Below are 26461 nucleotides of genomic sequence, written 5' to 3'. Positions count from 1 at the left end.
CTTTTATTGCGCTATTACTTGTTTTGTTCTCATCCGTTTCTGTTTGCAGTGACGCTGGTGGATCTAGATTTCTGACCACCGATTTCACTCCAATAACTTCATTTTATTGCTTTTAGTGATTTTATTACGTTTATTCTTTATATTTTTCTTTACTGCTGGTTTAGTTTTCTAGAAAAGTTTTCCCCTACCCAAATAACTGTTCACTGTATTGCTTTTGGTGGTTTTATTACGTTTACCCTTTGCATTGTTCTTTGCTGCTAGTTTAGTTCCCCAAAAAACTTTCCATTTGCAGTGACGCTGGTGGATCTATAGTTCTGACCACCAATTTCACTCCAATAACAGTTTTTTTATTGCTTTAGCTGTTTTTACTGCTTGCTTAGTTCCCCCGAAAAAGTTCCCTTTGTAGGTCACTAGTGAATCTAGGACCCTTGACCGCTGATTTTAGTGTATTCGCTGTTCTTTTATTGCTTTGAGTAGTGTTGCATTTTAGTGATTTTTCAGGAGTTTTCTTTGCACTGTTTATTGCACACTTTATTGCTTGTTTAGTGCCCCAAAAGATAGTTCCCTTTGCTGTGACACCATTTAGTGGTCTTATTCTGTTTTCTGATTTTAGGTGATTGTTCCAGAAAGTCAGGGATTACGTGGATTGTAAACTGTGCCATATCTTTATTCCATAGCATTCCATAAGGTTCATTTGTTCAAGCTCAAGGTTTTTTCCTTCTGCTTGTTTGTATTGGTCATATCTTGCTGCCTTGCTTTTTTTCTTCTTCTGGTTGTTTCTGTTAGCAGGGGTTAACTGTTGGTCATATCTTGCAGCCTTGCTTTTTTTTTTTCTTCTGGTTGTTTCTGTTAGCAGGGGTTAACTGTTGGTCATATCTTGCAGCCTTGCTTTTTTTTTTCTTCTGGTTGTTTATATTAGCAGGGGTTAACTGTTGGTCATATCTTGCAGCCTTGCTTTTTTTTTTCTTCTGGTTGTTTCTGTTAGCAGGGGTTAACTGTTGGTCATATCTTGCAGCCTTGCTTTTTTTTTTTCTTCTGGTTGTTTCTGTTAGCAGGGGTTAACTGTTGGTCATATCTTGCAGCCTTGCTTTTTTTTTTTCTTCTGGTTGTTTATATTAGCAGGGGTCTCAGTCATCTTGCTGTCTTGCTTTTTTTTTTTTTATTCTGGTTGTTTCTGTTAGCAGGGGTTAACTGTTGGTCATATCTTGCAGCCTTGCTTTTTTTTTTTCTTCTGGTTGTTTATATTAGCAGGGGTCTCAGTCATCTTGCTGGCTTGCTTTTTTTTTTTTTTCTTGTGGTTGATTGTATTAGCTTTTTTTTTTATTTGTTTGACTTGCCTATTGATTCTTAGCTTTGTAGTTGTCTGTAAATTTCTGGCACAATGGCCAAACGGTTTTATACCGCTGAGGAAGCGGCTAGGTATTGCGAGGACTCCAGCTCAGAGGAATTTAGTAATTCCGATTCTGAGTATGTCCCATCTGATGACTCTAGTGAGGAATCAGAGATTGGTGATAGCAGCACTATTAGCGCAGAGGCTAGTAGTGGCGGCACGCTTACTGCTGAAGAAGCAGAGGAAGAGGCAGAGGCAGAGGCTGGTGGCAGTGTGCCAGATGCACCCATGGAGGTTGAAGAGGGTGAGGGTAGTGATGATGCAGCAGTTGGAGCGCCTATGTGGGGGCCTCCCTGTAATTATGCCCCCGAAATTCCCCCATTCACTGCAGTCGCGGGCGTCAAGGTGGACACCACTAACTTTCAAATCATAGATTTCTTCAATCTTTTTATCACAGAGGCCATCCTACAGGACATGGTCCAGTACACAAATTTATACGCTGAGCAGTATCTTGCCAGCCACCCTTTACCAGGGTATTCAAGAGCCCAGGCGTGGTATCCCACTACTGTAAATGAAATCAAAAGATTCCTGGCGCTCACATTGGCAATGGGACTCGTAGAACGCAATACCTTAGCTTCATACTGGGATACCACTACAGTCCTTTCCATCCCTCTTTTTTCAGCCGTTATGCCAAGAAACCGCTACCAAATTTTACTGCGGTTTCTTCATTTTAGCAACAATGCAGCGGCTGTTCCCCCTAATGAGCCCGGTCACGACAGGCTTTACAAATTGAGGCCCCTTATAGATAGCCTGTCTCAGCGCTTCGCAGAGGTCTACACCCCCTCCCAAAATATATGTGTGGACGAGTCCCTTTTGCTCTTCAAAGGGCGCCTAAGATTCCGCCAATACATCCCTAGTAAGCGTTCTCGCTATGGGATGAAATTTTACAAACTCTGCGAAAGCAGCACGGGCTATACTAATTCTTTCATGTTCTATGAGGGAAAGGACACTAATTTGGACCCCCCCGGTTGTCCCCTTGATTTGACTGCCAGTGGTAAAATTGTCTGGGAGCTCATATCTCCACTGTTGGGCCGAGGTTACCACTTATACGTGGATAACTTCTACACTAGCATCCCCTTATTTAGAACGCTTTACTGGTTGGACACCCCAGCCTGTGGCACCGTTAGGCAAAACCGCAAAGGACTGCCTAAGGAACTGGTGCAAAAGAAATTAAAACGTGGAGAAGTTTATGCTCTTAGAAGTGATGAGCTCCTGGCACTAAAATTTGCAGACACAAAAAATGTTTGTATGCTTACTACTATCCACAATGAGAGTGTAGTTGTCCAACACAGACGTGGCAGGCCCGCAAAATCAAAGCCACTCTGTTGTAAAGAATATAGTAAGCATATGGGTGGCGTTGATAAAACAGACCAAATTCAAACTTACTATGACGCCACCAGAAAAACCAGGGCCTGGTACAAAAAAGCAGCAATTTACATGATTCAAATGGCCCTTTATAATTCCTATGTCGTTTACAAGGCGGCAGTACCAGGCCCAAAATTGTCTTTATACAATTATCTGCTGCAACTGCTCCCTGCCCTTTTGTTTGGTGATGTACAGGAGGTTCCAGAAATGCCTGGCAATGACAATGTTGCCCGAATGGTGGGTAAGCATTTCATTGCACAAATTCCACCAACTCCTAATAAAAGATATGCCCAGAGAACTTGTAAGGTTTGCCGTTCCAGGGGTGTTCGAAAAGATGTGCGATATTTTTGTCCCAAGTGTCCTAGCAAGCCTGCTTTGTGTTTCCAACCCTGTTTTGAGGTGTACCACACTGTGGTACACTACGAGAGGCCATGAGTTGTGTTGGTAGGTTAGGGTTCTCTGGGTTTGTTGGTGGTAAAAGGATGTAGTAAACTTGGCATGCTCTGTTTTTATGCACATGCTGGCAAAGTGATGCTTTTTATTTCGTGTTTTTTTGAAGTTGTGATTGTGCAGTGGTTTTTCAGGTTCAAGCCCCTTTTGAGATATAACATTTCACACGCTAGGTGTCTATGCACACGCTAGCAATAACTGGTTAGGTGTGCTGGCAAAACGATGTGCTTTTTCTTTTGTATTTTGTGCAGTGGTTTTTCAGGTTCAAGACTCCGCAGACAGACGGCACTTCTGGAATAGGTTTATTGGGGTTGCTGCTGTAAAAACCTAACGTGTTTCGGGAGTAGATCCCTTAGTCATAGGTCCTATGACTAAGGGATCTACTCCCGAAACGCGTTAGGTTTTTACAGCAGCAACCCCAATAAACCTATTCCAGAAGTGCCGCCTGTCTGTCGAGTTTTGTAGCGTCCACAGTGGGGACACTGTTTGACTGAGCACCTGGATATAGGCAAGAGCGGTGAGCAGTAGCGGTCCTTCTTTGTTCTTTATTTTCAGGTTCAAGCCCCTTATTGAGATCTAACATTTTACGCTCTAGGTTTTTATGCACACGCTAGCGATAATTGGTTAGGTGTGCTGGCAGAATGATGCGCTTTTTTGTGTTTTGTGCAGTGGTTTTTTGGATTCAAGCCCCCCATCGAGTTCTAACATTTCACGCTCTAGGTTTTTATGCATGAACTAGCAATAACTGGTTATATGTGCTGGCAAAATGATGTGCATTTCTTTTGTTTTGTGCAGTGGTTTTTCAGATTCAAGCCCCCCTTGAGATTTAACATTTTGGCAGGTACGTACTTGGCTTATAACTAGGTTATAGATATTGGTAATCTATAGATATTGATAAAAAAAGTTTGACGATGCAAAAGTTGGCATTTTTTTCTGTATAGTAGTGATCTTGGTAGTGATTTATGGTGTAGAATTTGGCACAGGGTGAGCAATTTTTTTGTGCAGTGTAGCAGTAAAAACAATTGTATGTAGGTTTGTTCTTAGTCTATGCATTCAGCTTTTGTGTTGAGCTATGGTGCTTTAGGCCAGTTGTAGTTTTATGGATAGCATTTGTATTGCGCTGGTGCTATAGCAAACTGAGGTGCTGGTTGGTCGAGAGGGCGCACGATAGAACTTGTGGTGTGTGATGAATACATGGGATGATGTGCATCTCTAATGCTGATGCCACAAGTTTTTTTTTTTACTGGCACCTCAAAAGCTCCTCTATCAGCGCATTTATCTATAGTTTTGTCTGTATTTCTGGGCAACATTTGCATTTGTTTTTGTAGATTTAGGCATCTCTGGATTTGTGGGTAGCATGTCTTCAGTTTTCGGTTTTTGAGCACAGGGTGGCGGAACACTATGGTCTTCCATTTAGAATTGTTTATAGTGTAGGCATTCAGAATCTTTTTCCCGAAAAGTTGTGGTTGGAACAATCCATTTTTTTTGTACTTGTAGCGCACATTGAATATTTATGCAGTAATTAGGTTGGACAAGTTGCAGTGGCTCTCTGAATAGGAATAGTACTTTGATCACGTGCCATGTCTGCCACCAGTAGGGCACCAGCTTTTTTACAAACTTCTGGTGTGCACTTCTTAGGACACTTGCATAATTTATGGGTCAAATGTACTATGGATTCTTGCAAAAATTAAGTTTTGTCCAAACGATCTCCACCTGTGTAGCTCACTTTCCTACTCAGGCCACACCAGCCAGGCCAAACTTTTACTCATGCAAAAAATGTAGGATAGGAAGGAGCATTACAATCCGCAGACTTGGCTGCAAAATACCTTTATTGTCACAGCATGTTTCGGATCATCATGGATCCTTTTTCAAGTGAGGATCCATGATGATCCGAAACATGTTGTGACAATAAAGGTATTTTGCAGCCAAGTCTGCGGATTGTAATGCTCCTTCCTATCCTACATTTTTTGCATGATTACTATGGATTCTGTTGGTAAATATATTTGCAAATGTGGTACAGATTTTGTCATTGGTGAAGTGTAGGAAGAAGCACAACAGGACAGATGAAGTCGTTGCACAACAGGACAGATGAAACTCAGACGCTCCACTAAATCGAAAAGGGTGAGTGAAATATATTTTTGGGGTAGTGGGGCCCAGATGCAGATCCATCAGAGTAGTCCCAAAATTATTGGGTATAAATCTAACTTTGTAAATTGTCTTTTCCTTTATTTCAGACCAAAGCACTGAGTTCTACAAAGGATTGTGGCCACAATTATCCACGTAGTAAAGCAGGAATGGCATCTCTGAATAGTTGAAGGTGTTTATTTTCAAGAAATCTATAGTTTGTGGGGGTTATTTTATTGTTTAGGGACAGTTTAGGATAAAATATGGATGCATTCACATAACTTCACAGCCCGAATATTATGCATTGTGCCTGTGTTGGGGTGTTGGGTGGCTGCGTCTCTATGTGTATCCATACATATGGGGTATCGTTTTATTCAGGGGAACTTGCAGATTGCCATTGAGCAGGTTTTTGTTAGTTGTCATGGAAACTTAGGGAGAAATCGAACTTTGTAACTCTTTTTTCCTTTATTTCAGACCAAATCGCTGTCTTCTACAAAGAACTGCAGCCACAATTCTCTGTGTAGAAAAGAAAGAATGGCATCTTTGAAAAGCTGAAGAAGTGTACTTTTAGGAAATAGATGGCTTGTTGGGGTTATTTCACAGGTAAGGGGCAGTTTAGAATGAAAAGAGTTGAGAACTGCACATAAATTCACAGCCCCAATATTATGCATTGTGCCTGTGTTGGGGTGTTCGGTGGCTGCGTCTCTATGTGTATCCATACGTATGGAGTATCGTTCTATTCAGGGGAACTTGCAGATTGTCATTGAGCAGGTTTTTTTTAGTTGCCATGGAAACTTAGGGAGAAATCGAACTTTTTAACTCTCTTTTCCTTTATTTCAGACCAAATCGCTGACTTCTACGAACGACTGCAGACACAATCCTCCATTTAGAAAAGCAAGAATGGCATCTTTGAATAGGTGAAGAAGTGTACTTTTCGGACATATATGGTTTGTGGGGGTTATTTCACAGTTTGGGGGGTGTTTAGACTGAAAAACTACAAGTAGTACACATAGAGAGCAGCCCCCAGATTTTCAACTGCAATTGCCCTTATGCGTTGCTCCTGTTTTGGGGTGTTTGGGGGCTACGTCTCTATGTTTATCCATACATATGGGGTATTGTTCTATTCAGGAGAACTTGCAGATTGTCATTGAGCAGGTTTTTTTTAGTTGCCATGGAAACTTAGGGAGAAATCGAACTTTGTAACTCTCTTTTCCTTTATTTCAGACCAAATCGCTGACTTCTACGAACGACTGCAGACACAATCCTCCATGTAGAAAAGCAAGAATGGCATCTTTGAATAGGTGAAGAAGTGTACTTTTCGGACATATATGGTTTGTGGGGGTTATTTCACAGTTTGGGGGGTGTTTAGACTGAAAAACTACAAGTAGTACACATAGAGAGCAGCCCCCAGATTTTCAACTGCAATTGCCCTTATGCGTTGCTCCTGTTTTGGGGTGTTTGGGGGCTACGTCTCTATGTTTATCCATACATATGGGGTATTGTTCTATTCAGGAGAACTTGCAGATTGTCATTGAGCAGGTTTTTTTTAGTTGCCATGGAAACTTAGGGAGAAATCGAACTTTGTAACTCTCTTTTCCTTTATTTCAGACCAAATCGCTGACTTCTACGAACGACTGCAGACACAATCCTCCATGTAGAAAAGCAAGACTGGCATCTTTGAATAGGTGAAGAAGTGTACTTTTCGGACATATATGGTTTGTGGGGGTTATTTCACAGTTTGGGGGGTGTTTAGACTGAAAAACTGCAAGTAGTACACATAGAGAGCAGCCCCCAGATTTTCAACTGCAATTGCCCTTATGCGTTGCTCCTGTTTTGGGGTGTTTGGGGGCTACGTCTCTATGTTTATCCATACATATGGGGTATTGTTCTATTCAGGAGAACTTGCAGATTGTCATTGAGTAGGTTTTTTTTAGTTGCCATGGAAACTTAGGGAGAAATTGAACTTTGTAACTCTTTTTTCCTTTATTTCAGACCAAATCGCTGACTTCTACGAACGACTGCGGACCCAATCCTCCATGTAGAAAAGCAAGAATGGCATCTTTGAATAGGTGAAGAAGTGTACTTTTCGGACATATATGGTTTGTAGGGGTTATTTTACAGTTTGGGGGGTGTTTAGACTGAAAAACTACAAGTAGTACACATAGAGCGCAGCCCCCAGATTTTCAACTGCAATTGCCCTTATGCGTTGCTCCTGTTTTGGGGTGTTTGGGGGCTGCGTCTCTATGTTTATCCATATATATGGGGTATTGTTCTATTCAGGATAACTTGCAGATTGTCACTGAGCAGGTTTTTTTTAGTTGCCATGGAAACTTAGGGAGAAATTGAACTTTGTAACTCTTTTTTCCTTTATTTCAGACCAAATCGCTGACTTCTACGAACGACTGCGGACCCAATCCTCCATGTAGAAAAGCAAGACTGGCTTCTTTGAATAGGTGAAGAAGTGTACTTTTCGGACATATATGGTTTGTAGGGGTTATTTTACAGTTTGGGGGGTGTTTAGACTGAAAAACTACAAGTAGTACACATAGAGCGCAGCCCCCAGATTTTCAACTGCAATTGCCCTTATGCGTTGCTCCTGTTTTGGGGTGTTTGGGGGCTGCGTCTCTATGTTTATCCATACATATGGGGTATTGTTATATTCAGGAGAACTTGCAGATTGTCATTGAGCAGGTTTTTTTTAGTTGCCATGGAAACTTAGGGAGAAATTGAACTTTGTAACTCTTTTTTCCTTTATTTCAGACCAAATCGCTGACTTCTACGAACGACTGCGGACCCAATCCTCCATGTAGAAAAGCAAGAATGGCATCTTTGAATAGGTGAAGAAGTGTACTTTTCGGACATATATGATTTGTAGGGGTTATTTTACAGTTTGGGGGGTGTTTAGACTGAAAAACTACAAGTAGTACACATAGAGCGCAGCCCCCAGATTTTCAACTGCAATTGCCCTTATGCGTTGCTCCTGTTTTGGGGTGTTTGGGGGCTGCGTCTCTATGTTTATCCATATATATGGGGTATTGTTCTATTCAGGAGAACTTGCAGATTGTCATTGAGCAGGTTTTTTTTAGTTGCCATGGAAACTTAGGGAGAAATCGAACTTTGTAACTCTTTTTCCTTTATTTCAGACCAAATCGCTGACTTCTACGAACGACTGCGGACCCAATCCTCCATGTAGAAAAGCAAGACTGGCTTCTTTGAATAGGTGAAGAAGTGTACTTTTCGGACATATATGGTTTGTAGGGATTATTTTACAGTTTGGGGGGTGTTTAGACTGAAAAACTACAAGTAGTACACATAGAGCGCAGCCCCCAGATTTTCAACTGCAATTGCCCTTATGCGTTGCTCCTGTTTTGGGGTGTTTGGGGGCTGCGTCTCTATGTTTATCCATACATATGGGGTATTGTTATATTCAGGAGAACTTGCAGATTGTCACTGAGCAGGTGTTTTTTAGTTGCCATGGAAACTTAGGGAGAAATTGAACTTTGTAACTCTTTTTTCCTTTATTTCAGACCAAATCGCTGACTTCTACGAACGACTGCGGACCCAATCCTCCATGTAGAAAAGCAAGACTGGCTTCTTTGAATAGGTGAAGAAGTGTACTTTTCAGACATATATGGTTTGTAGGGGTTATTTTACAGTTTGGGGGGTGTTTAGACTGAAAAACTACAAGTAGTACACATAGAGCGCAGCCCCCAGATTTTCAACTGCAATTGCCCTTATGCGTTGCTCCGGTTTTGGGGTGTTTGGGGGCTGCGTCTCTATGTTTATCCATACATATGGGGTATTGTTCTATTCAGGAGAACTTGCAGATTGTCATTGAGCAGGTTTTTTTTAGTTGCCATGGAAACTTAGGGAGAAATCGAACTTTGTAACTCTTTTTTCCTTTATTTCAGACCATATCGCTGACTTCTACGAACGACTGCGGACCCAATCCTCCATGTAGAAAAGCAAGAATGGCATCTTTGAATAGGTGAAGAAGTGTACTTTTCGGACATATATGGTTTGCAGGGGTTATTTTACAGTTTGGGGGGTGTTTAGACTGAAAAACTACAAGTAGTACACATAGAGCGCAGCCCCCAGATTTTCAACTGCAATTGCCCTTATGCGTTGCTCCTGTTTTGGGGTGTTTTGCGGCTGCGTCTCTATGTTTATCCAAACATATGGGGTATTGTTCTATTCAGGAGAACTTGCAGATTGTCATTGAGCAGGTTTTTTTTAGTTGCCATGGAAACTTAGGGAGAAATTGAACTTTGTAACTCTTTTTTCCTTTATTTCAGACCAAATCGCTGACTTCTATGAACGACTGCGGACCCAATCCTCCATGTAGAAAAGCAAGAATGGCATCTTTGAATAGGTGAAGAAGTGTACTTTTTGGACATATATGGTTTGTAGGGGTTATTTTACAGTTTGGGGGGTGTTTAGACTGAAAAACTACAAGTAGTACACATAGAGAGCAGCCCCCAGATTTTCAACTGCAATTACCCTTATGTGTTGCTTCTGTTTTAGGGTGTTTGGGGGCTGCCTCTCTATGTTTATCCATACATATGGGGTATCGTTCTATTCAGGGGAACCTGCAGATTGTTATTGAGCAGGTTTTTGTTAGTTGCCATGGAAACTTAGGGAGAAATCTAACTTTGGAACTCTTTTTTCATTTATTTCAGACCAAATCGCTGACTTCTCCGAATGACTGCGCCCACAATTTTCCGTGTAGAAAAGCAACAATCGCATCTTTGAATAGCTGAAGAAGTGCACTTTTCGGACATATATGGTTTGTGGGGGTTATTTCACAGTTTGGGGGTGTTTAGACTGAAGAACTGCAAGTAGTACACATAGAGCGCAGCCCCCAGATTTTCAACTGCAATTGCCCTTATGCGTTGCTCCTGTTTTGGGGTATTTGGGGGCTGCGTCTCTATGTGTATCCATACATATGGGGTATCGTTTTATTCAAGAGAAGTTTGTCTTTCAAATTGTCTGTAGTTATAGCATTTAGAACGGTGTTATTTTGTCAGATTTACATTTGTTCCTGCGTCTTAGTTTGCATTTTAGAAAAAAACTAAAAATGCAACAAAAAAGCTCTAAATATCATGATGCACTGGTAAAATGTGTTTGAATTTTGAGTGAAAACTACACCACCCCTAGAAACCTGAAGGTCTGTAGTTTTTAAAAATACCAAACATGAAGGGATAAGTTAGATTTACATATAAGTTATGCAGCATCAACTGTCACGTGTGCTTATCTACTTTGTTCTGGTGTAAAATTATACAAACTGCTGTTTTAGTTTGGGGGTTACTCCTGGACAAAGAAAGTGGGTTACTGATACATATTTGGTATCATTGGACTTGGCAGGATCTGGGCTTTTAGAAACAGAAAAAAAATTCATGTAAAATTAACTTTTCTGTGGAAAAAAAACTCAAGATATACACAATTTTTTAACAAATTTTTATTTTTTTTACATATTTCACCCAAAATATACATTAAATCTCCTGAAAAGTCACAAAATTCCACTTGCATGTCGAAGCCCAATTTGTAACGAAAAAAACAATATATAATTTTCCTAGTTTCGTGGAGGTTTTCCTACAATTAAACCTTGTTAATCTGAACAAGTACAAAATGCTTAAAAACGGCTGGCATTTCGCGTAACCAAAATGTGAAATTCTGCTGGCACTTAAAGGGTTAATATAGTAGTAATAGAGCATGTAACCTATTTAAATTTATATAACAGGGAGACCCAAAGGCTCTGCAGAAGGAGGCAGTTCAGGACATATTTCTGCAAAATGAAGAAGGCAGCCTCATGCCATACAAGTTAATTTCATCACTGGGCATTCCCCATTAACAAGATTGATCTACTGCTCGACAGGAAGGACCATTGGGCTCATCTATGCAATGGCTACTAGTGTTTTCCCATGTTCTTGATCATTGGGGGGAGGGGAGTTATATATTTTTGGTGGACGATTCTAAATAAACTATATACTGGACATAACTGATGTTACACATTTTAAAAATCAATTAATTGCTAAATATATAATGGGTCATTTGTGCTGTTCTCAATTCTTTAATGCTGATCTGTGACAGAAAGTTAGAAATCTAAAAAAAACAAAGAAATTATCACCTCACCCCATTAATTTTACCTTTGTTTCACCTTTCACTGCTCAGATTTGATTCTGGAATAAATGAACATTAAAGGGATACTGGAAGAGTTTTTCTTTTAATTTCTGCCATGCCATACCTATTATAGATATGGGACCTGTTATCCAGAATGCTCGGGACCTTAACAGTTCTTTCCATAATCTGGATCTTTATACCTTAAGTCTACTAGAGAATCATGTAAACATTAAATAAACCCAATAGGCTGATTTTGCTTCCAATAAGGATTAACTATAAGTACAAGGTAATGTTTTATTATTGAACAGATAAAAGAAATATTTTTTAAAAATTTGGATTATTTTGATAAAATTGAATTTCACCTCTCTGAAAAGCGGGTTTCTGGATAATGGATACCACACTCAACTGCTCAGTATCCCTTTAATGTTCTGAATGTAAGGGTTAGTGTTCTTCAATAGATTATGGAATACAAAATAGTTAGTGTTGTGAACAAGTAGATGCCTCAGTGAGTATTAGTATAGGGAATAATATGAACAGTCATTTAGCTTTGAAATGATAATTCTGCTGCCTAACTTAGCTTTTGTTTAAACCTATGCAGCTAGTGTGATATACAAAACATGGTTTATATAGTTTATAAGATGGTCTTTGTCTTACACTACTTCATGATTGAACTAAAGCAGCCATAGTGCTTTTAGTGTCATCTCCTGCACAAGAACAGCACCATGTGGAATATATCTATTACGTACATTTAAAGGCTAATTAAAGAAACATTTAGGTTTAACACTTAGGGGCAAATGCATCAAGGGTCGAATATCGAGGGTTAATTAACCCTCGATATTCGACTGGGGAATGAAAACCCTTCGACTTCGAATCGTTCGAAGTCGAACGATTCGAAGGATTTTATTCCAACGATCGAAGGATTATCCTTCGACCAAAAAAAGTTAGCCAAGCCTATGGGGACCTTCCCCATAGGCTAACGTTGAGTTTGGTAACTTTTAGGTGGCGAACTAGGGGGTCGAAGTTTTTTCTTAAAGAGACGGTACTTCCACTATCGAATGGTCGAATAGTCTAACGATTTTTAGTTCGAATCGTTCGATTCGAAGTCGTAGTCAAAGGTCGAAGTATACCCATTCGATGGTTGAAGTAGCCAAAAAAACACTTCGAAATTCGAAGTATTTTTTCTTCTATTCCATCACTCAAACTTAATGAATGGGCCCCTTAATGACATCCTGCAGTTAAGCATATAAGTAAGATTATCTAGCAGCAGAACTAAGCAGATAATTAGCAAAGCCGTTTAGATGGTTTTAAATTCTAAACTTGATCGGTTGAATTAAACATGATATGATACTTAAGATAAGGTTAAAATGTTTCAGCGATGATAAGCAAGACTGAAAAATGTTTCGACTGCTGTAATTTTACTGATATATTTATGAGGTTTTAAGGGAACACACATCAATGTTTTTATGGAACAAAAATAACTTATTCTTATAAAAGTCTATAATAAGGTATATGTTGTAATACTTTGATGTTGTAATTATGTTTATTTAAGGTATTCCTCTGCTCTGGGGTGGTACAATGCATTATAAACTGTGTAATGTATTTTTAAAAGTTGTCAAAAATGGTTTTTTCTATGGTCTAATAATGGACTCCTCTGGCAATGTCTTACTTGGAAGAGATATTATTCTAGTGCATTTTTGTGTATAAAATTTTCATAAATAATAGTGTGAGAAAAAATGTCAATATAGATAGTTGGCCAAAAATGTAATCTATAAAGGCTGGTGTGGAAAGTTGTCTAAAGTAATCCCATTGGGATGCTTACTTGTCTATTAAGAGCAACCAATCAGCAGGTAGCATCTACTTGTCAAAAATATCTGACATTTGCTATGGATTACTAGACCTGGGCAAACCGCGCACATTATTAATTCTCCTGTTAGATAAATAATACCTAAACAGGATAAATGTTAGCACATATACCTTTCAATACTTAGGGGCACATTTACTAAGCTTGAGTGAAGGATTCAAATTAAAAAACTTCGAAATTTGAAGTATTTTTTTGGGTATGACCGATTCTAACTAAAAATCGTTAGACTTTTCGACCATTCAATAGTCAAAGTACTGTCTCTTTAAAAAAAACTTCGACTACATACTTCGGCAGTTTAAACCTACCGAGGTACAATGTTAGCCTATCACTATCCCCATCACTTTTCTAAGCTTTTTTCTATCGAACGAAAATCCTTTGATCGATCGATTAAAATCCTTCGATCGTTCGATCGTAGCATTTGCGGTAAATCCTTGGAATTCGATATTCGAATTCGTAGTGGTTTTTGTGTTTTTTTCAACTAATCACAAAAAAAATTCTAAAGCTCTAAAATGTCTACATTTAGGGGCCGATTCACTAACTTCGAGTGAAGGATTCGAAGTAAACAAACTTCGAAATTTTGTGCTCCTCGACTATCGAATTGGCGTAAATTCGCCTGAGTCGAATGATTCGTATAGATCGAGCACAAAAACGCTGCGACTATTCGCCATTCGATAGTCGAAGTACTGGATCGAGCGCAAAAACGCTGCGACTATTCGCCCATTTGATAGTCGAAGTACTGTCTCTTTTAAAAATACTTCGACTGCCTACTTCGCCACCTAAAACCTACCGAATTGCTTTAAAAGCCTATGGGAAAGTCCCATAGGCTTGTTTTCCAAGTTTTTGATCGAATAAAAAGGCATTCGATCGAATGAAAATCCTTCGAGCGAATATTCGATCGAGTGCCTATTCGCCTGGCGAATATTCGCCAATTCGACTATTCGCCAGCGTGTAAATTCGCCTGAATTGCCTATTCGATTCTATTCGATTCTATTCCCCAGTCGAATTTCGAGGGATTTAACCCCTCGAAATTCGACCCTTGATGAATTTGCCCCTTATTATGTGAAAAAACACAAAAACCTTATAACCAAACTTCATCAAGTAAAAGCTGATCCAAAAAATCCGAAAACCTCTAAAAGTCAGAATTTATTTAAAGTTCTTCAATAAGATCACTGTAGTTCCCAGCGACTTCTATAGCACCTCAACAACTTTTCATTGGTGAAGTTTTGCATCAGAGGTTTTCATGGTTTTTACACTTTGTTTTTTTTCACTAAAACTCAAAAAATTCTCTTAACCTTATTAAAACAAATTTGGCCCAACTTCCCACCCACAATTTTACCTTATTTATCAATAAAATAACTGGAAAAACTCATTGTGGGAAAAGACTGCATAAAATATGGACAAAAAATTGAATTGTACAAATTTTTGGATTTGACACCCCAAAATGTTTTTTTTCGGATTATCACCTAAAACACAGCGCAGATCATGATCTAATACACAAAAACCATGAATATCTTGTAAATTATATCTTTATAAACGGTAAGTACTGATGGCATCAGTTATAAACGGTGAGTAGTGATGTCATTTCTGTCACATGACTCACTGAATCTTCTGTATTACAATAAATAAAGTACCCCCTTTTGCAAAATATGAGGATATTAGAAGTTACCTCGGAGTTCCATGACTTCGGTAATTTATAAGATCCTTATAATTTACAATAATAATTTTACTTTATTCACTATATCTTCCAATTGTGAAAGGGGCATCTGTCATTGACTTCTACATGATCTCGACAGGTCTGAGAGGGAGTATTTTCAAATTCGGACTTTTAACCTCGGGGTAGAATAAATCTCGAAAAAAAAAATTCCAAGATAATTTATTTACCCCTTTAAACACATGCTCATACACATCAGTCCAATAACACTGTTCAGGTGATTAACACAATATTCTGTGCTTGTGCGGACTCTTGGCCATGTAATGGTTTTATGAAAATAACGGTGTACCAAATAATCACACAAATAAGTATAAATGAAAGATTTACATTTTATTTCCTTTGCAAGTAAGTACAATAAGTTATGATTTATAAATATTACAGTATTGATTTATTCGCTTTAGTTGCTGGATTTCTCTAAATGACAGTTTCGAATAAATTAGAAACTGAAACAAATAAACAGGTTGATTATGGCAGCGCAGGTTGAGTATGATGTACTGTATATTCCATTGTTGCATCTATAAAATATAAAGGAATTGCAGATATATTCACACTCACTTTTCATATGCACCTATTGGTTTGCATTCTGCCTTTTGTTTCCTTGGTAATATCATAAAAGTGAGGTGCTGTTCCTGTTTTGATGGCTTGATGCAGATTTATTTTTGCATTACAAAGTGAAACGGTTATTAAGGAGCCCCAAAACTTCAACAATATTTGTTTTGACAATTATCAATTAATGTTAGGACTATATGCAAGTATTTGTGTGTGTGCACTAAAATCATAAGCATGACAAAAGGTTATAGATTTCATTTCTTTAAAACTATTGCAATGATTTTTTTATACATCTTTTTTGCAAAACTAATAACACCCGATAGGAAAAAAGTGTGTGACTGTTAAATTGGCATTTGTCAAAGCAGGGAATACTGTAATAAAACACTTTCTTGTCGGGTTTGAACAGCTCAGGATGTCCCCACAAATCTTTCAGTGGTTTGGTATAGTTTATAAGAGCATTCCCCTGGTAGAAAAACTCTCTTTATCCAATAAAAACTGAAAACAATGTCTGCTTGTTGGAGTCCCTGACCCCAGAAACTGAAAATAAATTAATCCTGAATGTTAAGGGGTATATTTATCAAGAATAGTTGTGCAAGGGGTTTTCTACCTCGGATAAACTCAAATTTTGAATGTTTGGGTATTTATGAAAAAATGTGAATGTCAAAAACTCAAATGTAAAACAATGGGGGAAAAAACTCTGATCGAGTTTATGTCTTGAAAAAACTCAAATCAACCAAAAGCTTAGAGCTTTGCCTAGGACAATTCCCTTTTGACTTACGTAGAAAAAATTCAATATTTGATTAATCTGCCCCTAAATGTTTTTGCTGAAACCTGCAATAAAATAACTGAAATACTACAAAAAATAAAGGCAAAAAAGAAATAGTCTCGAATACTGCGGAGTATGTCTCCAAGGCATCCTTCAATATTGACCGGTTATTTTGACACCTCAGATTGAAACTTGATTCTGAATGAACTCATTTGTAAAATAGGGATTAATTTAGGCTGGATAACAATGGAGTTTTTTTAATTTAAATCACATATAATATTTACAGCAATCAACTCAGACTGATATCATTAAACACTCATGTAATACGATTTCTCCAGCATCTACTGCTATATTTTAAGCTTACTGTCAGCTCTGACGTGGCTAATCCTACATTACCAGTCAGAAATTCTCTCCAATGCCTAGAACACTAGTTTAATGAAAACATATTATTGTACAAGGAAAGAAATAGAAATAGGTGAGATACTAGAGGATTTTTTTTGAAAGCTACCATTCCATTTGTTGTCTCTAAAGGATTTGTGGCTTCTGGATTAAAGAGCCATTGTCTTTCTGGCTCACAAATATCAAGAACACTAGTATATTTTTTTTAAGGTAGAGATGTTCCAGCAGCTTGGGTGTAAAACATCTTTGTTATATGTTACAGTGGATCTTTAGGCAAGAGAACAGGGTGGACTGCTTTCCTTCTATGTTACCCAGAACCTTAAGCCAGGTACTGTCTTAAAATATATCAGTTTTGTATTGATACAGAGAAACCATGAGGGACTGTACAGCTTTGTAAGTTTTTTTATGAGCAGTAACAAATGACTCTGAAATATAATTTTCTTTAGCTAAACTTACATATGTGCTTCTTTAGAAATCATGAATCCTTTTTTTTTCTACGTAACCTGTTTTAGCCCATAATCATGCTCATTTAAAGGAGAAGGAAAGTCTCTAAACAACATTCACTAAAAATCTCAGCCTTAATATAGTCTTTAACATATTCCCCCAGCTCAGTGTAATATTGCTTAGTTTGCCTTTGTAATGGCAAATTCAGGTCCTGCTATTAAGTACCTGTTTCAATCCAGACCTGCTTCCCTTTCTCCTCTAACAGATATTTCCCCAGGCATACACATGCGCACTTCACTGCTGAGCTGCTGCTGACATTTTTTCTTTCTGTATTAGCATATTCAGCCTGTACGTGCTGAAAGGCTTGCCCTCGTTAGCTCTGCCCCACTTAATCCCATTGTCCAATCGGAACTCTCCTCCATTTTTTCTATGACTACTACTGCAGTTTACAGTGTAGGAGACACGGACGGGAGTGACATCAGCAGCTTGAAAATGGAAACTGCAATCTACTGAAGAGAGCGCTCACTTTCAAGACTTCAAGCTGGATTAAATAATGCACATCCAGAAGAACTGCTGTAGCGGGTTGGGAGGCAGAAGTATGGTAATTATATTAAAGTTATTTTAATTTAAATCCTTTCCTTTTTCTTTAACCTTTCGGCAAAAAAGTGTATTTTTGCACAGTATCTAATAGAGGTAATTATAATGCAATGGGACCTGATCTTTACACTATAATTAAAAGCTTGATTAATAATTATTCCACCATCATCAGAAATGCTGTCCAATAAAAGTAAAGGTCCCCATAGATGCAAAGATTTCTCTTGCCGAACGACCAATTTTAGCAAAGTCCGACCAATCCTTCGAAATTATCGTGTGGTTAGTGGGATTCAAACGATTGAACATCTTACGATTTTTCGGCCGAAATCTGTCAGGAAATTGATCGGCCACGTTAAAAAATCTTTGTCGGTCCCAGTGCAATCTATCTATGTTTGCAGGGCCAAGCAGGCAGCTCCCCTTTGTTTTCCTGGCAAATTGTTCTTTTTAGTTGATGGACTATCCGTACGATTGTTCTGAGATAATCGTGGTCTCACAATGACGATCTGATCTTTTAAAAATCTCAACATCTATGGCCAGCTTTAGTCTATGGTGAACAGAGGATTGTAGCTTTTCTTCAACAGGTGAATTATCAGCACACACTTTACTCAGTCTTAAAATATCTTCCTGGAACATGCTAATTTAATGTAGACATTGTGGAATTGCTCTCTGTGTAATATTCAGTTGATTGATCTGTTTCGTCTTCTTTAAAAACTCTGCTAAGCGCCTCATTCACCGAGCTACTAAACCTTTTCATCTTTTGCCTCCCCACAAAGAAGTAAATAAATGGGTTTACGCTGCTGTTGAACACAGTGCAGTAAGTACTGGCAAAGAACAGGGCAATTGAATAAATGTTGCTTGGGAATAACTTAAAATATAACAAAATCCACAACACTTTGATAGGTACCACGGAAACCAAGAACACCAGAACTGTAATTATGATGGCAACATAGATTTTTGGTGGTCGACATTTCTTTGATGTTGTCCTTACAACATGGATCAAAGTAAAACTGGACATAACCATCAAAGGAACAATGATAGCAAATGTGAAAACAGAGTTGAAAATTTGTATCGCTGTGCACTGATGGGTGTTCATAGTGAAGTCATTAGCAGGGCAAACAAAATTATCAAGGAGAGATAATAAAGCACCTATGAACCAGAGGAACCCACAGGCCCAAGTGGATAAGTGCTTGGGCCGGTAACATTTGTGCCATATGGGGAAGAGAACTGACAAGCAACGCTCTATGCTTATCGCTGTAAGGAAAAGCATGCCTGCAGAATAGCCAAAATCATATATGGTTTCTAGGGCCTGGAATGTTTTGCTTGATGGATGCCTTATGTTAAGCAATCTGTCCACAAATAAAAGCATGACAACAGCATCAAAAAAAAGGTAGATAAAATCAGCAATGGCAAGATTAAGGATATACACCGTGTATTTGTTCCTCTTCATCTTCACTGTAAGAACCCAGATGACAATTGCATTGCCTATGAGCCCAAAGATGGAAAAAAAGGCGGCAAAACTGGCAACAATTGAGTACCCAATATTTTGACTGTTCTGAGTGTTGTTTGCTCTTAGAACAGAAAGTGTTGAGTTTACTGTAGAATAAACCATAGTTGCATTTACTGTAGTCATGATGGTGACACTGCACTTTCCTTGCAGTGTTGAGGAATTCTTATTTGGTGATTGCTCCTACAAAACAAACAAAACAAACATAATGCACATTAGTTGGTCATATGACACATAACAGGGATAGCAACCTTCAGCACCTCAGACTACACCTTCCAATTAGTGATGGGCGAATTTGCGCCGTTTCGCTTCGCCGGAAAATTCGCGAAACGCGCCGTCCGTTTTTTCGTGAAAATTTTTTTTGATGCCGGCGAATTTTTGCCGCGAATTTTCGCGTGCGATTCGCGAATTTATTCGCTGGCGGCGAAATGCGCAAATTCGCCGTGAATTCGCGCCTGGCGAATAAATTCGCCCATCACTACTTCCAATATTTATATATTTCTTTAGCAACTGGAATAGTAGGGTGGTCATTCTGCAACTTATTGAGTGATATGATTCCGCTACCCCTGTAATACACAGTGTTTACAAACTCAGAAAATCCTTTTCATTTAAATTTATAAAATTATTAATCACTCATGACTGATTAATCATATTATCTGAAAAGAAAAATCCTGTAGAATAGTTACTAATATCTGACAAAGAGATAAACCATTAGGAGGATTACAGAGAAATTATCCTGCAAATATTATCACCCAAACATCTGTATTGCTGGCTAAATCAAATGCACAGAAATAACCAATACAAATATACTCACCAGGATGGAATGAACATGTATTTACTGATCTAACTTCTACTCTAAACATTTACATTTCTGAATGGTATCAATATAGTAGGCTTTTAGTTCCATTTTTACCTTTCTTTTTTCCATTTGAAAACTAGAACCAAAGAAAGATCACTCTCCATTGCAGTATTATATCAAGAAAAACAAATCAATACATTTGAAACATTAAAAAGAAATGGATTTAGAAAAATTAAAATTTTACAAATATCTGCAAGTACAGCATATTCCTACTTCTCTCCCCTCAACCCCCCCCCCCAAAAAAGGTAACAGCTGTTAAGAAATGACTCCAGCCAAAAACAGAAATACTTAAAGGGGTACTATACAAAGACTTGGGATAGAGACACAGGGGGTTATTTACTAAAGTCTGATTTTTCTGGTCAGACTTTTACAGGGCAAAACACAATTCCAATTTTTTTGTAACTTGTATGAATAAAAAAGTACTCCATCTCAAACCTGCTGAGATCATGTAGAAGTCAATGGAAGATGGCCTGATCTGCACTGGGTTTTGTACAAAAATCTGAAGATTTCACGGTTTTTGGGGTATAATCTGAAAAAGTCTTGGTTTTTGGGCGTCAAATCCGAAAAAATCATACAATTCAATTGAATCATACAATTCAATTCTTTGTGAAAATGTATTGATAAATACAGTAAAGTCTGCGGGACTGCAGAATGCAGTAAGACCCCTTAATAAGTGCTTATTGAATGAGCTATCATGTGTCATCTTCAATAACCCCTAATGTCTTCATAAGATGCAGTTATCTGCCCCTTAGAGAACACAATAAAGCTCAATAACCATTTATTGAGATTTTAAAAAACAAAAAACACATATCATTGATATTGATCTTAAACCACTTCTCATGTATCCATCTTTTATTAGCCAAAGACATGCAAGTATATCAAGTTAAAGGGAATGCCATCCCATTTTTTTGCCCAATAAAAGAAAACATAATTCTAAGCAACTTTGCAATATACATTCATTGGGCTCAGGTTATTGATACAATGTAAGACAAGGCTGCTGATTGATAGACCTGTCTTTTGCAACACTGTTTAAAAAGTAACAAGCAGGAGTTAAGCAAATGCTGCTTTTAGTAGCAACTGTTTTATACTGTGTTTTAAATAAGCACTACAATTTTAATTAATGTATTTTGGAGAGTCGCTTAGAATTTTGTTTTCTTTTATTAGGGAAATTTTTATTTTGGGCTTGACTTGCCCTTTAATAGACCACTATACTCTCACATTTGCCAGCAGAATAGTGCTTATCCCAGCCGAAAACCAATGTTATTATGGTATTATTATGTAAAAACATAGAGAGTTGTCCCTGCTATTGAAGAGCCTTCTGGGGATCTTGTGCACAGCACAAAAACCATTGCGCAGAGGCCAGGCTCAGTTGCAATCAGCCCATGACTTAAGTGTCCTAAGGGCACGAAATGTATAGGGCCTATGGAGATATGTATTTTTTTTAAATTCTACAAATAATTACTATGTTTTACTTTATTTATGTGTTAAATCCTTCTAGTGCCAGATAGCCCTATTTGTTCTATTTGTATCATATCAAATGCAATCAGAGGCATTTATACTTTCAAATAAAGGAAGTAGAAAATAATTTAGCTTCTAATATTAAAAGTAAGCAACTCTATTGGGACAATAAAAATGAAATTATAGTCACCCTCTAAGCAACAGTTGAAAAGCCACAGATTTAAAATCTCTCAGTCCTTAGAATGGAGAAGGTTCTTTGACAATAATATGGATTGGTGTCCTCAAACTCAAAGGACAATTTATTACAGTATATGCAGAATTGTTTCATAAAATGCCAGGGTACTTAGCTTCTTCAGGATATAAACATATGAAATCTGAAACTCAAGTTGCATAATTTATAATCCATCAGTAACGGCTATTCATAAGACGATGAGCATTACTTAAGGTTTACAAGTATATTGGTGTTGCACAATGGTACAGCTGATCTTCTGTTAATGTTGACGTCCATTACAATATAAACAAAGGTGGAATGTATTAGCACAACACACGATCAGGTATTTAACTCGAAATATAATAACCAAGAACATAAATGTGTGCTTACTACTGTCCAGCCAAATATCATAAGATTAAATAAAATGTAAAAAAAATATTATTATTTCAAATTATAAAGTTAACGCTTTTTCCACAACCTTTGATTTTTTATGGGTTCTTTAGACCCCTAGACCAAATGAAGTAATGTACATTAGTGTTGCACAATGATACAGTTAATCTTCTTTAAAGTGCAGTTTGACGTCACAGAATATAAACAAGGGAGGAATGTGTTAGCACAACAGGTAATCTCATATGGCTTTGAAAGAAATCTGGCAGCCATAATGAACATTCTTTTACAGGACCTTACTTTTTATGGGTGCTCTTAAGGCAAATTAAAAAAGTCTTTAATATAGGCACAAAAGACTAACGTTACTTTGAAAAAGGCTGGTGTTCCAGCCGAAATGTTAGTCTTTTTTGCCTATATTAAAGACTTTTTTAATTTGCCTTAAAGGAGAAGTCAACCCCTACGTGCAGTCCCCCCCTCCCCTGTGTAGGCCCCCCATCCTCCTCCCCCCGGCAAATGCCTCTAACTTGTTATTTACCCCTCCGTGCAGGTCCTCTCCTGCTGAGTTCACAGCAGCCATCTTCTCCCGAGCTCTCTTCTTCCTGGATTCAGCCGCGTTTTCTGGCACATGTGCAGTAGGAGGCATTTTCCGGTGCGGATCAACTGCGCATGCGTCCAAAGTCGTGAAGTCGAAATTAGAAACTTTGTGACTTTTGGGCGCATGCGGGGTAGCTCCATACCAGCAAATGCCGCCAACTGCGCATGCGCCCGAAAGTCACGATGTTTCCGATTTCTTTTTTTTTTAAACTTCGTGGCTTTCGACGCATGCGCAGTAGATCTGCACCGGCAAATTCCTCCTACTGCGCATGCACCAGAAAACGCTGCTGAATCCAGGAAGAAGAGCGCTCGGGAGAAGATGGCTGCTGTGAACAGAGGACCTGCACTGAGGGGTAAATAACAAGTTAGAGGCATTTGCCGGGGGGTAGGGGGCAGGTAGGCTGGGGGGCCTACACAGGGGAAGGGGGGAGGGATTTTTGCACGTAGGGGTTGACTTCTCCTTTAAGACCTGTGAGTGCTACTTCTATGGACTACGTTGATATGCATACTTGAGGATTGCACCCAGGCATTTGTTTACTTTATTTTTCGTGAGTGCTGGCATTCTCCATATATATATTGTCCAACGAGATCGCACACCATTGTGCTAAAAGTTTAAAACATAGCGTTTATTTTGTAAGCATAAAAACAGCCAATATAAGCTTAGATATGTATAAAATGATGCAAAAGCGACAGCACATCCAAGGAATTTATAACAAAGTTTCAGTGTCAAAAGAAGGTTGGTTTTATTGATTCCGACATTTCGGTTCCATCTTGGAACTTTCATCGGGGAGATCCCTGTATTTGAGATTTATGAAGTGTAAACACCAAGTAAAAGCTGTTGAGGACCCATAGAAGTCAATGGGAACTACACTGATCCTAGTGGACCCTTTTTTAATCAATTCAGATTTTTTTTCTAGTAATTGTCCGAAAAATTCAAAACTTGTTTGGATGTTTTAGAGATATTTGTATTCTTTTAGTGAATCATTAAGCGTTTGTTTCCATTCATGCTTTTTACAGTATATTTTCGGATCCTTTAATAAATTCCATGGCATTCGTATTTTTCTGTGGAATAGAGCTTAACGTAGTATCAAAAACCTCTATAAACACTAAAATTTGACCCTTAATAAATAGGCCTCCAAATGACGTGACTCTTTTTTATATATGTATGTATCTGTAATGCAGGACTAGGTAAAGACACTACCATCTTACCTTTTACACCATTATACATAATGTTTGGCTTAACTAAATAAAAACTGACTAAATCCACAAAAACAAAATAAATAAATCAGGCAGCTCTATAAGTAGCCATTAACTCGCACGCTGATCCGCCTTTGCCTCTCTGCTGCCATTCATGAAACATTTTGAATGAATAAATAACTAAGATCAAACACAAATGTATTACTAATCAAATCATTTCTTCCAAAATTAGTCATTTATCCATGCAGTTTGCAAATAAATAATGAGTAATTAGGCATCATACTGTACGTGTACTAGGTCATTTCTCCCAAGATAAAACGAAATTCAGTATATAGATTTGGGCAGATTTCACCAATTTCCCAAGTATTTTAACTCTTACAAACAGAGATTCTAATTTAAAACACTGCTCAGGGGAGTGCACACAGGATGTGTAAGTAGAGGCCCTAACATATATTTTGTATGGCATGTCAGAAAGGACCTAAATCTTACATCAATTCTGGACACTAAAGACAAACTTAACTTCTATTGCAGCTACATTATTACATTATGCATTATACATTAGGTTCCTATAAAATTCAAGGACCAAAACCACAAATTCATTAGATACAAGATTTATTCAATTACAGTACATGGAACATTTTTCTTTGGAGCAAATACCCTGTGTTAAGTGTGGTGTGTTTGCTATAACTTTTGCAGTATTCAGCAACCTACTTGTATACACAAATTATTATTATGCTCAGCTGAAGCATTTTATAATACATATTATAATAAACTACAGTATAATAAACGGTAGATAATTTTAAATAATATTTCATAATTTCTTCAAATGGTGCATCCTTTCAGAAAGGGCAGAAGAAGTTAATATTATGAGTAGATACATTTAGCTCATTCCTTTTTGTTGTTACGGGGCTATTAATAAAAAAAAAATCTAACAATGAAAAGGCACATTCAGGTACAGTGAAACATTAATTTTACATCCTGGATTTTAAATCTAGCCTCATTTTACAGTTATTTAATCTGAAAGCCATTTACTTTGTACAGATAACATAGTAGACCTATTCAGGACTTACCTTGGGTTTCTGGAAAGCCGGAAAACAGTTACATTAGCTTCTTTTGACCCTTGCTGTGTGATTACTGATTCCCACTCAATGTTCTAATAAACACCTAGCACTGAATAATGTTTCTTCTGGAAATCAATGCTTTTGGATGACAAATGTGAACACAAATGGGCAGGTTAGAAAGTAATCCTACACCCACTCTTGGCTAAAACCAAATTAATACCACAAGTGGCATTCAGCTATTACACAATCTTTCTGGCAGGAGACTCATGCTATGTATTAGCTATTTCCTTGTTCTTTGTATATGATTTAGGCTCCAAGTAAACATTGATTTTATCTTGCTTATGTTTGTTCACATATTTTGTATCTAATAATTCATCTCACACTGTGGCAAATAATTAAGGTATGGTATTGTGCTCATTGACACGCAACTGCAGTTTCCTTTGGGAATAAAATACAAAGAAAGAAATCCATTGATCACCTAATAGTTTACATAGTTGCTAAACCTGTTTTATAAGGTGGTAGCCGTTGGCTGTGCAAATGTTACTAAACTGGGTATATTAATAGATTAAAAATCAGCACAAGCACAGACTTTCTATAAAAGTAAACTATTTATTGCTAGAAAATCATCCTGTGTTACTTTGTACAGGAGCCCATGATGAACGCATTCTTATAGCAGATATATACTTTTCCTATGGGTCATGGTGGTTTCTATGGGTTACTAGACAAGTAGCAGACTTAAAGGAGAACTTAACCCTTAATTAAAAAACTCATACCCCCTACCCTACATATACCCCCTCCCTGCTCCCCCTAGCCTAGCAGTTACCCCTGGTAAATGCATCTAAATCTTTACTTAGCCCTCGGTGCAGATTCGGCGTTCATGGGCATCTTCTTCTCTTCGGTAATCTTCAGGTCTTCTTCTGGCACTTCTGCAATTTCCATGACTTTCAGCACATGCGCAGTTGTCGCAAAATGGAAGATTGCTCCAACTACGCATGCGGGTCTGTTTTACAGGAAAACTATATCCCCCCAAAATGAATACTTAAGCAACGGATTTATAATAAGTGGTATATTAAAGAATCTAACCAGATTGGAATATATATTTTATTAAAATTGCATCTTTCCTCTTGAGTCCCCATTTTATGATATTCTCAGTGGTGCTGCCTTAGAGATCACCTGACCAGAAATACTGCAGCTCTAACTGTAACAGGAAGAAGTGTGGAAGCAAATGACTGTCTTACTTGGCTCATGTGACCTAACATATTTGGTTTGTGTATGTGCTCCATGCTGTTTTATACAATATATTTTTATAGAGACCTACATTGTTGGAGTGTATAGTTTTCCTTTAAGAGTCAGACCCAGAGAACAATCTTTAATAATGGTATTTAAGGTGTTTGTCAAGTAAGATGATTTATTTTTT

The 26461-nt window shown here is 37.9% G+C and overlaps 1 protein-coding gene and 2 long non-coding RNA genes across 4 annotated transcripts; 2 read left to right on the top strand and 1 right to left on the bottom strand.

Annotated features, from left to right (window-relative positions):
• Window positions 1–5177: 5177 nt before the first annotated feature.
• On the top strand, window positions 5178–5852 carry LOC121402072. The gene is made up of 3 exons (XR_005966516.1): window positions 5178–5326; window positions 5440–5522; window positions 5804–5852. It is a non-coding gene; the product is annotated as an uncharacterized LOC121402072 (long non-coding RNA).
• A 732-nt stretch (window positions 5853–6584) lies between these two features.
• On the top strand, window positions 6585–10115 carry LOC121402071. 2 transcript variants are annotated; one of them, XR_005966514.1, is made up of 2 exons: window positions 6585–6630; window positions 10009–10115. It is a non-coding gene; the product is annotated as an uncharacterized LOC121402071 (long non-coding RNA). The 2 variants fall into 2 exon arrangements; XR_005966515.1 differs by lacking the exon at window positions 6585–6630 and adding an exon at window positions 7337–7398.
• An 8131-nt stretch (window positions 10116–18246) lies between these two features.
• On the bottom strand, window positions 18247–25184 carry LOC108712332 (proto-oncogene Mas). Its single transcript, XM_041587804.1, has 2 exons — window positions 25054–25184; window positions 18247–19460 (listed from the first exon to the last, which is right to left on the bottom strand). The coding sequence occupies exon 2, from the start codon at window positions 19401–19403 to the stop codon at window positions 18408–18410; it is 996 nt and encodes a 331-aa protein (XP_041443738.1). The 5' UTR covers window positions 19404–19460; window positions 25054–25184; the 3' UTR covers window positions 18247–18407.
• Window positions 25185–26461: the final 1277 nt, after the last annotated feature.

Source organism: Xenopus laevis, chromosome 3S (genome assembly GCF_017654675.1).
Source record: "Xenopus laevis strain J_2021 chromosome 3S, Xenopus_laevis_v10.1, whole genome shotgun sequence".
NCBI lineage: Eukaryota > Metazoa > Chordata > Amphibia > Anura > Pipidae > Xenopus > Xenopus laevis.
Note: the sequence above shows the minus strand (reverse complement) of the source record. Positions and strands in the feature narration are given on the sequence as shown.